The 17,473-nt window shown below is 45.1% G+C and overlaps 1 protein-coding gene across 1 annotated transcript in view; it reads left to right on the top strand.

Moving 5' to 3' along the window:
* ntrk3b (neurotrophic tyrosine kinase, receptor, type 3b) overlaps positions 1 to 17,473 on the top strand; it is a 159,312-nt gene that overhangs the window by 23,482 nt on the left and 118,357 nt on the right. The window contains 2 exon segments of the mRNA XM_042074272.1: positions 5,001 to 5,075; positions 14,927 to 14,998. Of these exon segments, the coding sequence (XP_041930206.1) occupies positions 5,001 to 5,075; positions 14,927 to 14,998 (147 nt within the window).

The following is a 17,473-nucleotide window of genomic DNA, read 5'->3' as shown; positions in this document are numbered from 1 at the left end:
GGGGGTGTTATGCTTCAGCTCAGTCTCTCTCTTGTAGTCGGCTGCTGTAGCCACGGCGACTGGGTGGCAGCTACTTCAGGATGTCCTCAAAAACTCCCAGCATGCTCTAACTCGCCAGCTCTGGGAGAAGGTTTGGCATTAGAACAAAAGAAGAAAAGGAGATTGTGTGTGTGTGTGTGTTTGTGTATGTGTATGTGTGTATGTGTGTGTGTGTGTGTGTGTGTGTGTGTGTGTGTGTGTGTGTGACACAGAGCACAGAGAGAGCCCTTGAGACATGTGTTTTTATTAAATGCCTCCCTATTGGTGTGAATGTTTCTGCGTTGTACATCATTTAAACAGACTCGTTCATCTTGGCTTAGCCGTTACTCTGGAGAGGAGCGGAACGGGGAAAATAAGAGAGGCAGCACACTGAACCAAACGCTCCCAGATGGATGACCGAGCTGTTAGGAGAGACGGATGTGTGCTCGGATCGGAAACGGAAACCATGTCTTCTTCTAGATGCTTCCGCAGGAGGGATTTCCTCATTACTTTGCTGTGATAACAACAAGTGTCTTTTTCCCAGACCCTCTCTGGTGCCACTCTAACTGTGTTCTGATCCAAACCCGTCTGAACTGTTAACTGGGGTCCAGTTTGAGTGTTTACCAAAAGTTTGAGTGGCAAACTTCACCACACATCAGCCAACTTGGCAACCCCTCCTTCAGAAGATCAGGCACCTATCTAAATGAATGGCGTGTGTGTGTGTGTGTGTGTCTGTGTGTGTGTGTGTGTGTGTATGTGTGTGTGTATGTGTATGTGTGTGTGTGGGGGGGCATTATTAAACAAAGAACAGTCAAACACACCTCAAAAGTGCATAATTGGAATCACCATACAAATCTTATTAGCAGTACAAATGCTTTGATAGTCCCTAAAAGTAAAGCTGAAAAAAAAAAATCTTTTTCAGTTTGTTTTGTTTACTGTGTGTGTCCCAGATTCCACTGCATCATGGCTAATTGCTATGGTAATACCGGCAATAAACAGATGGGTCATCAAAGGCAGAGCATTACTCGTGCCTTATTTATGGCCTCTGATTGGCTCTCCATAATATTCGGCAGAACTTCCATTTCCAGATCTGCAATCTTTTGTTTAACAGACTCCACCATTTATTCATTTTTCTCCCTGACTGAGTTGTCTTCTCCCTTACAATGCCAGAGCTGTTACTGTGAATGGGAAAGTGTTGCATCTCGTACTGATGCCATTCAGCTCAAGGTTGCATCTAGACTCAGCCTCTGTCGGGACTCCTGTAGTGGGCAGCTTACAGGCTGCGATGACTAACAGTCCAACCTCAGTTGTCTCTCAGTAGGAGCACAGTGGTATATGTGTATTACTGTACTGTGAAGGGCACATGTAGGCTGCATTATGCGATTGGCAGGATGGCTTGATGACAGATGGAGTATAAGAATGGCACTGAAAAGGCTAAGGGATGTGACCTGAGGACATAGTTAACCCATAGCAGCACACAACTGACAATGAGAGATATCAGCCCTGAGAGAGACATGCTGTGTGTGTGTGTGTGTGTGTGTGTGTGTGTGTGTGTGTGTGCCGCAAGGTTAAAAAACATGGTGTGAGTGATGAGTTGTCTGACAAGACAGAAAACACAACTGCATGTGTCTGTGCATGTGCATATCTGTGTGTGTGTGTGTGTGTGTGTGTGTGTATGTGTGTGTGTGTGTGTATTTGTGTGTGTGTGTGTGTGTGTGTGCATGTGCATGTCTCTGTGTGTGTGGTGTGTGTGTGTGTGTGTGTGTGTGTGTGTGTGTGTGTTTGGGTTTATGTGTGTCTGCGGGTCATTGCATGTGTTTATTTGTGTGTGTGTGTGTGTGTGTGTGTGCATGTCTACCTGTGGTACCTCTATCTATGTGCCTGGCATGTTTAGAGAGAGCAGACACTCACCCACCACACCCACGCACACACACACACACCCACATACGCACACACACACACACACACACACACACACACACACACACACACGCACACACACACACACCCACATACGCACACACACACACACACACACACACACACACACACACACACACACACACACACACACACACACACACACACACACATAGCACCCAGAGTCCTTCAGCATCATGTCTGCAGTCGCCCAGAAAGGCCCCGGTGCATGTTTCCCCGTCACCATGGAGACTACCCAGCACTCCACACACTTGTTTGTTTTAGCCTGTGGTGATTTTTTTCATTTTCCAGCCATCCTTTCTTTCTGTCTTCTTTTTCAGTTCTTTCTTTCTCATGCTCTCTCTCTTCTCTCTCTCTCCATCATTCCTTTTTCCACCTGTTCCTCTTTCCTTCCCTCTCTTTTTCTTTGTCAACCCATCCATCAATCCAACTCTTCCCTCCTCTGTCCTCCTATCCCCCCTCTCTCTCTGTCTCTTTCTCTCTCTCTCTCTTCCTCTCTCTCTCTCTCTGTCTCCTTCGTTCCCATCTGTCTGTTGTAGGTTTGTTTTACCTGCCTGACAACAGGCGCCCTCTGAATATACAATTAGGTGGAGCTGCCTGCTGTGACATTTGCCGAATGTAAATGACTTCTGTGCTTTGACACGGGTTAAAAAGATTGATTTGACGTGGGTTATTTTTGGCAGACCAACACATACTTTTATATTCATGTATTGTACGCGTGTAGGAGTCTTTTGTGTGTGTGTGTGCGTGTATGTGTGTGTGTGTGTGTGTGTGTGTGTGTGTGTATGGGTGTTTGTGCATGTGAGCCTGTGTCTGTGTGCGTGTGAATTCAAGTGTAGGTGAATTTGGTTCTTGATTTGTGTGGGAGTTTCTAAATGAGTGTTTGTGTGTTTGTGTGTGTGTGTGTGTGTGTGTGTGTGTGTGTGTGTGTTTGTGTGTGTGTGTTTGTGTGTGTGTTTGTGTGTGTGTCTGTGTTTGTTTGTGTGTGGGTGTGTGTTATAACAGCATTGCCTCACAACACATTACAACAGAACAATGAACTCTGATTTGATGTTTACATGTTGTTGTGAACGGTTACAAATAAGTGTCTTACTTTGACACGTAGATATGTGTAAGGTGCTTGGGTGTGTGTGTGTGTGTGTGGTGTGTGTGCTTGTACTCATGTCTGGATACACATTTCTGCCCTGCCCTGCCTTTCCTGCCTGCAGTTCGTGGAAGGCTGATAAGTCACAACATCAAAGACAAACGATGAGATGCATTTATAGTTCCCAACATATTGTCTACTTCCTTATAAGTATAAGTATATATACTCTTTTGATCCCATGAGGGAAATTTGGTCTCTGCATTTATCCCAATCCGTGAATTAGTGAAACACACTCAGCACACAGTGAACACACAGTGAGGTGAAGCACACACTAATCCCGACGCAGTGAGCTGCCTGCTACAAGGGCGCTCGGGGAGCAGTGAGGGGTTATGTGCCTTGTTCAACAGATCTTCAGCCGTTCCTACTAGCCAGAGTTCGAACCGGCAACCCTCCGGTTACAAGTCCGAAGCGCTAACCAGTAGGCCAAGGCTTCCCAAATAATGGGAGGCCGCGTGGCAACGAAGCATCGAGCTGGACTCGAACCGGCGATGCTACTGGCACAATTCTTCATGTGCTCGGCACAGCGACGGCTTCTCAATAGTGCTACGGAGGCGACCACTCGCAGCAAATATAACAGCAAATGAGCAGAGTCCCTTACAATAAAACAAACACACACAAAAAAGCAAACAAACAATGTGCTTTGGCAGGAACTTGAGCTACATTATGTTTAAAGGCTTCCATTATCTGTTTTAAACACAGAAAGATGGACAAGTCTTATCAAGATCGTGGGAAAATATGTTGAGTGCATACCTGACAAAGACAGTATTTAGACAGATGTGAAGGCACAAGGGAATGCAACCATGTCTCTTTGAGTCATAGCTATGTGTATAGACTTGGACAGGCCTGTAGATACTGATATACATTGATGTATTGAATGTATACGAGGTCTGGAGACTTTTATGAATGACAGCACATACAGAACTGGACAGGTCTTCACATACAGAGGAGCTTTGCTCAACATACTGTATGTGTGTGTGTGTGTGTGTGTGTGTGTGTGTGTGTGTGTGTGTGTGTGTGTATGTGGTGCACTGAGTTTGACGTGCTTTTGTCTCTTTGACACGTGCATAGACTCTAGAGAGAGCTGGGACATCTATAGGTAGTGATATACATTGACATATGGACTGTGTGTGAGGTGCGGGTCGTGTGAAGAAATAGCCTCTGTCTTTCAGACACTTATAGAACAGGACAGCTCGACAGGTCCTGAAGAAAGCGAACGTGTTGAAAGCATGAATGATGTTCAGCGAGGTTGACTTTTTCTCCAGCGCGCAGAGAACTGGACAGATCTAAAGATACCGACAAATACTACTGACATGTTCTATGTGTCTCATATTTGATGTTTCTCACGTCCAGGGAATTGAGCGAGTGGTGTGTGTGTGTGTGTGTGTGTGAGAAAATCTGTCAGATTTTCAGACGTTTAAAAAATTGTATGTTGAATGTATTGTGACTTTTCCTGTTGATCTTAAAGTTCAGGGAGTGTAAGGTCTGCTATTGCCTGTCCTCCAGACAGATAACAGTTGGACAGCTCTGCAGATCCTAGAACATAACATATGCATGATTAACATTTATTGAAAACCTGATGCCTTTTTTGTTTTATCATTGGCCTTATAACAAATGCATGTAGATCACATGAGATGTAGTGAGTTTGATGCCTGTTCTAGTCTCTTCTTTCACATACAGGACAGGCCTGCTGATGTTTTAGCATTGCTCTGGCATGTTCTATGTCTCTCATATTTGATGCCTCTCAAGTCCAGGGTGTTGAGCAAGTGGTGTGTGTGTGTGTGTATCTCTCTTATAACAAAAACATGTAGATCATGTGTGTGTGTGTGTGTGTGTGTGTGTGTAGATCATGTGTGAGATGTAGTGAGACTGACCCTTGTTCTTGTCTCTGTTCTTGCAGACACATTGAAAACTGGACTGGCCTGCAGATTCTGAAGGATGTGGACATGGAGCTGTACGTAGGACTGGAGAAACTGTGAGTGCCCACCACCACCACCACATCCACCCACCACATCCACCACCACCACATCCACCCACCACATCCACCACCACATCCACCCACCACATCCACCACCACCACTACATCCACCACCACATCCACCCACCACATCCACCACCACTACCACATCCACCACCACATCCACCCACTACATCCACCACCACATCCACCCACTACATCCACCATCACCACTACATCCACCACCACATCCACCCACCACATCCACCACCACCACCACATCCACCACCACATCCACCCACCACATCCACCACCACTACCACATCCACCACCACATCCACCACCACATCCACCCACCACATCCACCACCACTACCACATCCACCACCACATCCACCCACTACATCCACCACCACATCCACCCACCACATCCACCACCACCACTACATCCACCACCACATCCACCCACCACATCCACCACCACCACCACATCCACCACCACATCCACCCACCACATCCACCACCACTACCACATCCACCACCACATCCACCCACTGGACATGGAGCTGTACGTAGGACTGGAGAAACTGTGAGTGCCCACCACCACCACCACATCCACCCACCACATCCACCACCACCACATCCACCCACCACATCCACCACCACATCCACCCACCACATCCACCACCACCACTACATCCACCACCACATCCACCCACCACATCCACCACCACCACCACATCCACCACCACATCCACCCACCACATCCACCACCACTACCACATCCACCACCACATCCACCCACCACATCCACCACCACATCCACCCACTACATCCACCATCACATCCACACTAGGGCTGGGCGATATATCGGTATTACGACTACGACCGATATATTTTTGAAAATGATATGTAGTTGAGACAATATCGTAATACTGGTATTATGTCAAATAATGGGCCATTTTATCAAAGCCACTTGCTCTTCTTTGTTCAGACCATTCAGATAGCCGCAGCTCTGCTCAACTGCGCCCCTTGTGTGTGCACGTTCTCCCTCGCAGCACTACAAACTTTCAAACATGACGGACACTGAGTCAGATTTTGTTTACCTTGATCAGAGGGTGCTGATGCCTATTCCGTCGGCACATCAACGGCTAGACTGAGAATTCTTGTTGTGAAATCAAAATTACACTGGAGCTCCAAGCGGTTTTGTACACGCAGATTTAAGTTACAACACTGTTTGCAGCTCTTCGACTCACGGTAAAATGTCATTTTTGGTACGTAACATAGCCTAGCTAATTTAAATATAGATGCTATCGTCGTTTTGTATGCGTTCATTTTTGCATGTTCCGGTTCGTAAGAAAAATCCCTATGCACGATTGAATGGGGTTTCAGGAATCATAAAAAATAATGCCTCTAACTGCTCGCGAGTCCCCGCGTGCATATCCTCTTAATAAAATCAGCATGTAGGTTGTCTCCCTGAGGACTTTAGATCTGCTACTGTATATCGCTAAACGCAAGCATTCATCAGTGCACTCTTGATGAGTGACTCAGTTACATTGTTTAAGTAGCCTAATTGTTTAAAACTATTTTTGTTGTTGATAGCAACATGTCTAGGCCATCAGACCTCTCAAGTCTCACGCATTGACACAACATCAACATCAGTTGAGGGCTGCAACTTCACTTTTTAAATGACAATATCCTGGCTGGACTACTGTTGTCAGTGATATAAGTATTTGAAATTAATATGATTTCTTAATGTCTAGTGACATTTCAGGGCCATTTTATGATTAATTGAAATACATTTCTTACATATGGTTCCTTTAAATTCATACCTACGTAATCACCATGACCAAAATTGTACTTTTTTTTTACTTTGAATCTTGAAAAAAAAAAAATATTGACCTACCTACCGACCCATTTTTATTATTTTTTTGGCTATTACTGCAAATAAGGATGGCCTCATGACTGTGAAAATGGCTGACATTGAACCACAGTGCTCTAAATGGGAGCCCCCAGTATCAGTCATCAAGGCATCAAAATCTGCCACAAACACTTACAACACACAACATAACTCATAAACACACACACACACGTACAGAACCACCACTGTTCAAGAGACCATTTTGGGGCTAAATATGCTTTTTCTCATTTGGTTGTTTTCTGTTTGTTTAGAGCAGAATGAGCCACTGCTGTTCAAAGGGCCCATTTGTGTGAAATTATTATTATAATTTATGTTATTATTATTTATTATTATTGTAGGGTTCTAGAATAAATAAAACAGTGTGTTTGAAATAATGGAATTTGTGCTCTCTCATGAAGCTGGGTCGATGGGACATGGGGAGGGTGGGTCTGTTGATCGGGGGGAGGTGGATTGTGTGACAAAACTGCAGGTTTTTTCAATATTTTTGTGCCCAAAATATTGCATTGTGCAGTACAATGTAGACATGCATTGTCAGTCAGGGTCAACTTTTGGTCTTTTGTTATTTGCACAACTTTATCAGAGCAACTGTAGCCTATGCCTATTGTAGGCCTATGTCATTGTTTACACTTTTTTGCACAGCTGTGTTAGAGCAGTCTGAAATCATTCTAATTAAAACTGGTTGAGTGAATACGAAACACTTAGCTCTTTCTGTTTAAAATATCGATATATATTGTATATCGCCAATCAGCTCCAAAATATATTGGGATATCAGTTTTGGTCCATATCGCCCAGCCCTACTCCTTTTGCAGTTAAATATTTACAAACAGGTATGTGCTGTGTAGCCTACTTTTTTCTTATTTGCACAGTATGCCAATTGGTTTATTATATTGGATTTTAACGGTAGCCTATGTTTTGTGTTACCTTTATTGTTTTCTTGTTGTAAAGCTGTAGGCCTGTGTTGCCAATCAGGGTCGACCGAATATTTGTTATTTGCACAGCCCTCAGAGCAACTGTATGCCTATTGGTATATGTTATTGTTTACACTTTTTTGTACTTTTTTCTGTTAGAGCAGTCTGAAATGAATATAATTAAAACCGGCTGTGTTGTCATAATTGTTGTGTTGAGTGAATATATGAAGCACTTCGCTCTTTCTGTTTGAAATATCAATATCGTATCGATATCGTATATCGCCAATCAGCCCCAAAATATCGGGATATCAGTTTTGGTCCATATCGCCCAGCCCCGTATCCACACATCACATCCACCCACTACATCCACCCACTACATCCATCACTACCACCACATCCACCCACTACATCCACCCACTACATCCATCACTACCACCACATCCACCCACTACATCCACCACATCCACCCACTACATCCACCCACTACATCCATCACTACCACCACATCCACCCACTACATCCACCACATCCACCCACTACATCCACCACATCCACCCACTACATCCATCACTACCACCACATCCACCCACTACATCCACCACATCCACCCACTACATCCACCCACCACATCCACCACATCCACCCATCACATCCACCAACCCCCAAATCTCACCTTCTCATCCACCCAGCCCACAGCATGCAGACAGCCGAGACGTTCCCTCATAAATAACTAATGAACACTTTGTTTCTGTGCGCACATTATGCAGTAACACCAGGGGGGGGGGGGGGGGGGTTGTTCTCACCGGTGTCAGATGAGAGCTGGTCTTATTAAGAGTCTCACCAGGAGCTCTGGCCATGCACATTTAATTTCCTTTAGGGGGTGGGGGTGGGATGGGGTGTGGGGACAGAGTTGGAGGAGTGTGTGTGTGTGTGGGTGTTGGGGGGGGGGGGGGGGGGGGTAAGGTCTTAATTTGGAGCAGGAGACATATCACACTACTTCATTAGGTGAACATATCATGAAGGAAACTTTAGCCCCTCTCTCATCCCCAGATATGATCCAAAGTCTTTTTGTGATTAGCATTGACACTGAAACACTGCATGCAAGTCATCAGTATAATTTTACACACATGTAGACTATATACTCTACAAAACTCATCTTCAAGATATTCAGTGAGGAAATCAGTTCACTTTGACTTCACTGAATGGCACTGGCTCAGTGTTGAGGTGGTGAGGCTGGTGCGCTGTCACATACACACACACACACACACACACACACACACACACACACACACACATTTGAGACGCTGTTACACTGCTTCCTCTGTCTATGAATGGAAGAGTCCTGCTGTGTTGAAGCGCAGTGGGTCTATGAGTGCCATTAGAAGCATCTTCATGTAGAACTGACTACAGACGGGCCTGTAATTGCTATTGTAGATCTCTTGCTGTCTTACTGGACACACTATGCACTACTTCATTATGCCCCGCCATCTCACAGCAGTAGGTAGTCACCAGCCTGCTGTGTGTGTGTGTGTGTATGTGTGTGTGTGTGTGTGTCAGTGTTGCGCGGGTTTGGTCACAAGCGGCCCGCGGTCGCCCGATATTTTAATCAACCCGACCGCAAATCGGACCGCGAATATTAATTAGGACAAAATTATACCCGACCCGCGATCCAACGCGCTTATTTACAAAATGTGTGCTTTTGGTTATAGCCATGCAGTGTGACAGTAGGCCATTTCTGTAAAACAAACTAATTTATTTGCGAAACTTTATGCAGTAGAACTACACGCAGGAGGCATGCAGGACATAATGTTTGCCTGGGCCATGGACATACATCTTTCTTTCGAAAACAGAAATGGTGAGGCAAGGTAGGCAAGAGAGATACATTGCTGGTCAAAACGTTAGCGTAAGAACTGGTTTATAATGCTGAATGAAGCACAAAGCTTTACTAAAGCACATCCACTGTTTAAAGTCACAAACACAACGAACTAAGGTAACTTTTATGCATGCGCGAACCTATACATACCGGTAGATATGGCTGTGTAGTCTGTGCCATAACATTCCTGCAGGCTGCCCGTTTTGGCTGTCATACTTTTAAATGGCTTCGCAAGAAGTAGGCCTAGACCATAACTTGTACTACTGTCATCTTTAAGAACTTTTCCCAATATTTCCCATAGCCTATATCGCTTTTCCTGAAGGGGTGTCTTTATTATTTTAACTCGCGTCTTCAGCTTCTTTACTGTTGACTTTACTGTATTGATGCTTTATTGTATTGATGCTAGCCTTCTCGTGATATTTTAAGTAGGCCTATTTGTAGAAAATATATATTTAATTAATTTTAACCGACCCGCCCGCAAATGATCCGAATATCATTAAACTATTTTGTTTATGACTCATAACCGCGGGTGACCGCTTAATTTCGGGCAGACCGCGCAACACTGGTGTGTGTGTATGGTGAGGTATGTATGTGTGTATGTGTATAAGTATGAATGTGAGTTTGAGTGTGCGTGTTTTATTATTTCTCTGTGTAGTATAGAGTGTATTTGTGGGATGACATGGTAAACCTGTTGGTGGAGGGTGACAGATCGCTCTCTCCAGGCAGATTTCAGGCTTGCTTTCCCCCTAATGCCTGTCCGCCTGCTCTCTCTCTCTCTCTCTCTCACTCTCTTTCTCTCCCCCTCTCTCTCCTTCACCCTCTCTCTCTCCCTCAATCCCTCCCTCTCCCTCGCTCTCCTCTCTTCTCTCTCTCTGAGCTCAGCTGAGCTGGGCTGAGTTGAGTTGAGCGCAGCGTCCGGATCCGAATGCCACTCTTCACGCATCACATCCCTTGCAGACCAGACACACACACTCACCTCTTCTCCTGCCTTCACACACACACACACACACACACACTGACCAGGCACAATCACCTCCTCTCCCTCACAAACACACACACTCACACTGACCAGACACAATCACCTCCTCTCCCACACATACACACACACACACACATTCACCTCCTTTCCAACTGTGCACACTCTCTCTCATTCTCTTTCTGTCACTCTCCCTTTTTCCAAACTCTCTCTCTCTCTCTCTCTCTTAGTCTCTCTCACCCAGCTGGGTGTCGATCTCACACTTCTTCTCTCTTTCCCAGTCAATTTTCAGTTCATTTCAGAGCTGCACTGACACGGCCCGTGTTCCTGCATAGCCAAAGGGATATATTCTAAATAGACACCAGATTAAATTATAACAAGGAATAATGAGAAAAACATATTTTTGTTTTAGCCCCCCCCCCTCCCTCTGCTGCTATTTCCTATGTTTATTTTCTCTCATCCGTATTCTATATGTCTTCACCAATACATTTCTCTCTTCTTCTGAATACCTTTACTCTTTCCCATTCTCTTCTGTGCCTTCTGTTTCTTTCTCTTTCTCCCTCTCCCTCTCCCTCATGGCTTTGATCTCCTACCCCCTCTCTTGTCATTCAATCTCTCCCTCTTCTCTCTCACTCGCACAATCTTTCTCTTTTTTACTCTTTTTTCCTCACTCCACATTCTCTTGTCCCATCTCTCCCTCTCTATCTCACATTCTCTCTCTCTCTTTCTTTATCTCTCTCTCTTTCTCTACCTCTCTCTCTCTCTCTGTCTCCTTCTCTCGCTCAGCCTCCTCCATATGACCTCCTGCTGACAGGCGTTTCCATGGTGCCTGGAGACAGAGTATCCCCCACCCCCCCACCAACCTCAGTCATTCTACTTGATCCCTTATCAGTGGGGCCAAGTGCAATATCCTGCACAGATAAATTAGCATTTTTCCCATTACCATCCTCCTCACCTGCACACACACACACACACACACACACATACAGTCCTCCGCAAGCCTGTCTCCAAGGCTACGGCCTTTGACCCCAAGAGAAGGCCACCACTCAAAGGAATGCTGACAGAGAGGGTCAGAGGAGGGCGCTCGGACCTGGACACACCCTGAGATGCTAATCGTCTCTCCTCCAGTGGCGTTATCAGAACACACACACACACACACAACTCCTTCACATGTGTGTATGTGTGTGTGAGAGAAAGAAAGAGAGAGAGAGAGAGAGAAAGAGAGAGAAGAGAAGAGAGAGAGAGAAAGAAAGAGAAAGTGAGAGCACAATCAGAGCCATCCCATAATAATGTCTGGGTGTGGAAACAGTTGCTTATGGGAAGGGGGAGTTAGCATAATCACTTTTTTGTGTTACGTTGGAAATGCAGATTTCTCTGCCAATTAAGGGGTGCAGATATGTAAACAATGTCTTCATCAGGGCTAATCGACTCCAGCTGTAGCAGGAAGTAAACAGGTGAACAGAGAAGAGGGAGGATGAGAACATTACCTTAATGACTTCTCCAAAAGGCACCAGTCACATCACAACACACAGACACACACACAGAGAGAGAGAGAGAGAGAGAGAGAGAGAGAGAGAGAGAGAGAGAGAGAGAGAGAGAGAGAGAGAGACAGACACACACACACACAGAGAGAGAGAGAGAGAGAGAGAGAGAGAGAGAGAGAGAGAGAGAGAGAGAGAGAGAGAGAGAGAGAGAGAGAGAGAGGCAGACAGACACACACACACACAGACACATTCAGGTATATAGACACACACACACACGGACACGCACGCACGCACACACACACACAGACACACACAGACACATTCAGGTATACACACAGAGACACACGCACACTCAACACCCCCCCCCCCCCCCCCACACACACACACACACACCAGTCCCAAACAATGACTCAGGCTCCAATCCTGCAGTCTTTTTCTCCCTTCTGTCTTGTTCCCAAGTTCCCAGAGATGTTCACCCCAAACATTTCTCATCAAGGACATGCTGGTGTAGAAATAACAGCACAGAAGTCACAGCACTTGCTGCACTGGTACAGGAATTAGATTTAGTAGATTTAGTAGATTATGTAATCATGCCTGTCATATGTAAATAGTGTGCTATGTGTTTATGTTGGTAAAGTATGTGTAAAGTGTATGTGTGTGTGTGTGTGTGTGTGTGTGTGTTTGTGTATGTAAATTGTATGTGTGTGTGTGTGTGTGTGTGTAAAGTGTGTAGTGTGTGTGTGTGCGGTGTGTGTAAATTGTGTTTGTGTGTGTGTGTAAAGTATGTAGTGTGTGTGTGTGTGTGTGTCGTGTGGTGTCTGTGCAAAGTGTGTAATGTGTGTGGTGTGTGTGTGTGTGTGTGTGTGGTGTGTGTGTAAAGTGTGTAGTATGTGTGGTGTGTGTGTGCATGATGTGTGTGTGTAAAGTGTGTAGTGTGTGTGTGTGGTTTGTGGTGTGTGTAAAGTGTGTAGTGTGTGTGTGTGTGTGTGTGGTGTGTGTAAATTGTGTGTGTGTGTGTGTGTGTGTGTGTGTGTGTCGTGTGGTGTGTGTGCAAAGTGTGTAGTGTGTTTGTGTGTGGTGCATGCACGTAGCAAGCATGGAGGATGTGGGTGTTATAACGTACACACTTTTGCTGGAACACGATTCTATCCCCCACACTTTTTGTCAGATTAAAATGAAAGTAAAATATGGAAATAAACGCTCCCGTAAAGAGTTGGAACCGTATCTACAACGCACACACAAAGAGACACAAATAGGTCTGTTGATTTGATTGAATGGTCATCCAGCCAATCACATCAAGTTAGCCAGTGAAGAACCAGAGCCGCTCTGATCAAATTCAAAGTGTGCAAATTCAAAGTGTGCAAAGTTTGTATAAATGCAGAGAGTCAAAGTGAATACGGGGGTGCGCGCACCAATGCACTTGTTTGTGCAGAAAGACCTTTGGCTACTGTTCTCAGAGCATTATGCTTTCTCTGTCTATGATCTGCAGCTTTTCTCAAACTATGGGCCTCCTCAACAATTAACCTAGGCTACTGGTCCACGTAGCCGCGAAATTAAGTTATGCCCGGTGCTTCACACGTCTGATCTGATTTCACTGTCAATGTGTATCATAGTGCTACATCTACTGGAGATCTTAATGTCTTACGATCGCGTTCCATTTAGAACATCTTATTTTGATCTTACAAACGGAGGCGTCAAGACACATTTGAGTTCTACATCTGAGAACTAAGATTTCCAGCATGTAGAACTCATATAGAGCGCTCATGCAATGTGTGTGTCCCTGCAGCAAGTGAAACTGTAACGTGGGCTAGAAGCAACAATAGTTTAAACAACAACGTGGCTTCCTGTAACTATTAATGGAAAAAGCATAGAAACTGCTAATCATAATCTTTAAATTGACATTAATTAAGCTGGCTATATGCAACACAATTTATTTATATTCCCTTTGCATATGTTTGGGTAGACTTCAAACGTTTTTGAATTTGAGCTTACAGTTCTGTATTCTTTATTATTATATTTATTTAGGTATTAATGATACCTCGAAATTAGGCTGCTGTCTGTTAGGGCAATTTATTGTAGCCTGCTAACCCATATGCACAAAACATAATTTCTAAAATGATTTCTTGATTTATAACATGAGATATGTCTCCATGTAGGGTAGTGTCAAATAGTGAAGTGATAGGTAGATCATGTAGGCCTACATGTCACATGAGCCACACATACAGTATGAGGGGCGCTGCTTCTTCTGTCCCGCAAACTGCATTAAAATGGTGTGTTTAGCAATCGGAATTTCAATTTTTTTCGGGGTAAAAACTCCCGGACACCAATATAGTCCGCGCCCCTCTCAGAATATACTTACAACGTCCCTGTAGGGAGTTATTTGTAATTTGGCAAGATTGTTTCATTTTCCTATCCCACAACCCCCACACTTTTAAAAAGCTTGATACGCCCCTGGTGTGGTGTGTGTGTGTAAAGTGTGTAGTTTGTGTGGTGTGTGTGTGTAAAGTGTGTAGTGTGTGTGTGTGGTGTGTGTGTGTAAAGTGTGTAGTGTGTGTGTGTGTGTGTGGTGTGGTGTGTGTGTGTAAAGTGTGTAGTGTGTGTGTGTGGTGTGTGTGTAAAGTGTGTAGTGTGTGTGTGTGGTGTGGTGTGTGTGTGTCTCTGCTGATCTGCTCTTATTACCTCTTCTGTGTTTTTGTCTCTCCCTGCAGAACAATCATGAACTGTAATCTCCGCCAGATTCAGCCTCGCGCCTTCGCTCAGAACCCCCATCTGCGTCACATGTGAGTACACAAAAGTGCATTCATTCTCTTACACACACGCACTAACACACACACGCACACACACACACACAGACATTTACACACTAACACAAACACACACACATACAAACATTGATGACATACATATGCACACACACACACATGCATGCACACACACACACACACACACGTACTTGTACATTTACACACTAACACAAACACACAAACCTTGAATACATACATATGCACACACACACACACATACACACACACACATACTTGTACATTTACACACTAACACAAACACACACATACAAACCTTGATGACATACATATGCACACACACACACACACACACACACACACACACACACACATGTACTGGAGCTCTAGTGCTGCTTTTGTGTGCTGCTGGCGTTGTTTTGCTTCGTCTTCCTTGTTCTGTAGGAGGTCATATCCGTCCGTCACACAGAGAGAACGTGCTGAGGCTCTCCCGCCTCATAATCCACCAGTTTGGCTGCGGGTTAGCACAGAGCCAGACTCACCAGCGCAGCCAATCATACACGGGCATTCTCTCTCACCTACCTCAGATCACCTGTCAACCAATCACATGCTGGCACACTCACCTGTCAACTAAACACACACGGGCACACACGCTCTTTCACCCCAGAACACCTATCGGTCAATTACGCACTTACGGGCGCACTTACCAATCAGCCAATCACACGAGGGCATACTCTCTCACTGCAGCTCACCTGATAGTGTGTGTGTGTGTGTGTGTGTGTGTATGTGTGTGTGTGTGTGTGTGTGTGTGTGTGTGTGTGTGTGTGTGTGTGTATGTGAGTGTGTGTGAGATCGCAAACTATATGTTTATGTGCATAAACATGACATACACATTGTGTGTCCCAAACATAAATATGGGTGTCTGTGAGGTCCATTGTGAGCCCCATAGGCGGTCAGTCAGATGGGCACTGAGACCGTTCTGGAGCAGCTCATCAGCATGTGATGTAGGTCATTAAAGACGCTGCTTTGTCTTTCATCACAAAGGTCGCAGATGGACATGCTAATGGTGGTGTCCACGGTAACAATGAGAGTGCTAGTGTCACGGTCGTGACTGGCACGTTCTGTTCCCTTAGCGTCGTCTGAGTAGAACAAGAATCGGGCAGACATGGGAATACCTTTGAAATGCTGGGAAGCAAAAAAGAAAATGTTTATCCCGCCCAGTCAAGATCGACGCAGGTGGCCGCCATTTGCTCAGAAATACAGTTAGGTTACCATGGTGACAGAGTGGACATCAGTCGTTTAGTTTAACTGCAGAAAATTATCTAAGAGGGTTATCTAACTTATAGTTGGTGGTCAGTGTGTGTGTGTGTGTGTGTGTGTGTGTGTGTGTGTGTGTGTGTGTGTGTGTGTGTGTGAGCTCTATTACTATTACACATGTTCATTTGCTAACTTGTGAACCTCACCTCATGAAAACCTTCATGAACTTCTAGTTGTTCTGCCTCTTGAGTTCCACAGGGTCTCACTTGTTAGTGCTAGAGAAATCACCAAGCTTCTCTCTCTCTCTTTCTCTCCCTTCTCTCTGTCTCACACTTTCCTTCCTGTTTCCCCTCACATTCTTTTGTATGTGTATGTGTGTGTGTGTGTGTGTGTGTGTTCAAAGTAAATGAAAGGTTACTGTCTGGCTCCGTGCGACACGGTGCCTCTTTATTTCCCAAATAAATGTGGGCGTGTGCGCGTCACGGTGAGGTGCGAAAGGTCACTGGCTTCAGGGAGGAGCACGGGGCTTTCTCATTAAATCCCTCCGCCTCCCTCGCTCAGCCTCCAAATGTCACTCCCACTACCCTTCAAAGATACACTCTTCAAATCACTTCTTCCACTCGCTCCCCCTCTAGTCTACCCTCAACAGCTGCAGCCCCTTGTTAGCTCTTCTTCTTCTTCTTCTTCTTCTTCTTCATCTTCTTCTTCATCTTCTTCTCCTCTTCCTTCGTCTTCTTCTGTGATGGTTTCTCCCCTTCATAATGCTCATCTATTGCCCTGTGGAACTGTAGCTGAGGATGTACCCTACAGTGGGCCTGAGGCCAACCAGCCCATAGATCCCTCCTCACTAGGAGAACCATTTCCCATTAGATCATCATTAGGGGAGCTTTTTAAGCCCTCTACCACTACCACCACCAGTGGAGTCATTTGGAGTGAGAGGAACCTTTTTGCCCATATCCACCTGGAGAACCATTTGCAGTCAGAACAACCTTTATACTGAGGCCATTTGGCCCAGGGCCAATGGGAGACTCCCAAAAAGGCCCTTGAGAAACACAGAGAGGAACTACACTGGAGTGGGAGTAATTGCCTTAGTTTAAATACAAGTTCAAAAACAGAAACATGCCCCAGGTTTATTTCGCATCATTAGATTAATTAAGCCCTAAAACGATGATAGTCCAACTGGTACAACTGACTGCATGTAAGAGTACATACCATTCAAATTGTTGCCCTCTCTCT

Source organism: Alosa sapidissima, chromosome 20 (genome assembly GCF_018492685.1).
Source record: "Alosa sapidissima isolate fAloSap1 chromosome 20, fAloSap1.pri, whole genome shotgun sequence".
NCBI classification, from domain to species: domain Eukaryota; kingdom Metazoa; phylum Chordata; class Actinopteri; order Clupeiformes; family Clupeidae; genus Alosa; species Alosa sapidissima.
Note: the sequence above shows the minus strand (reverse complement) of the source record. Positions and strands in the feature narration are given on the sequence as shown.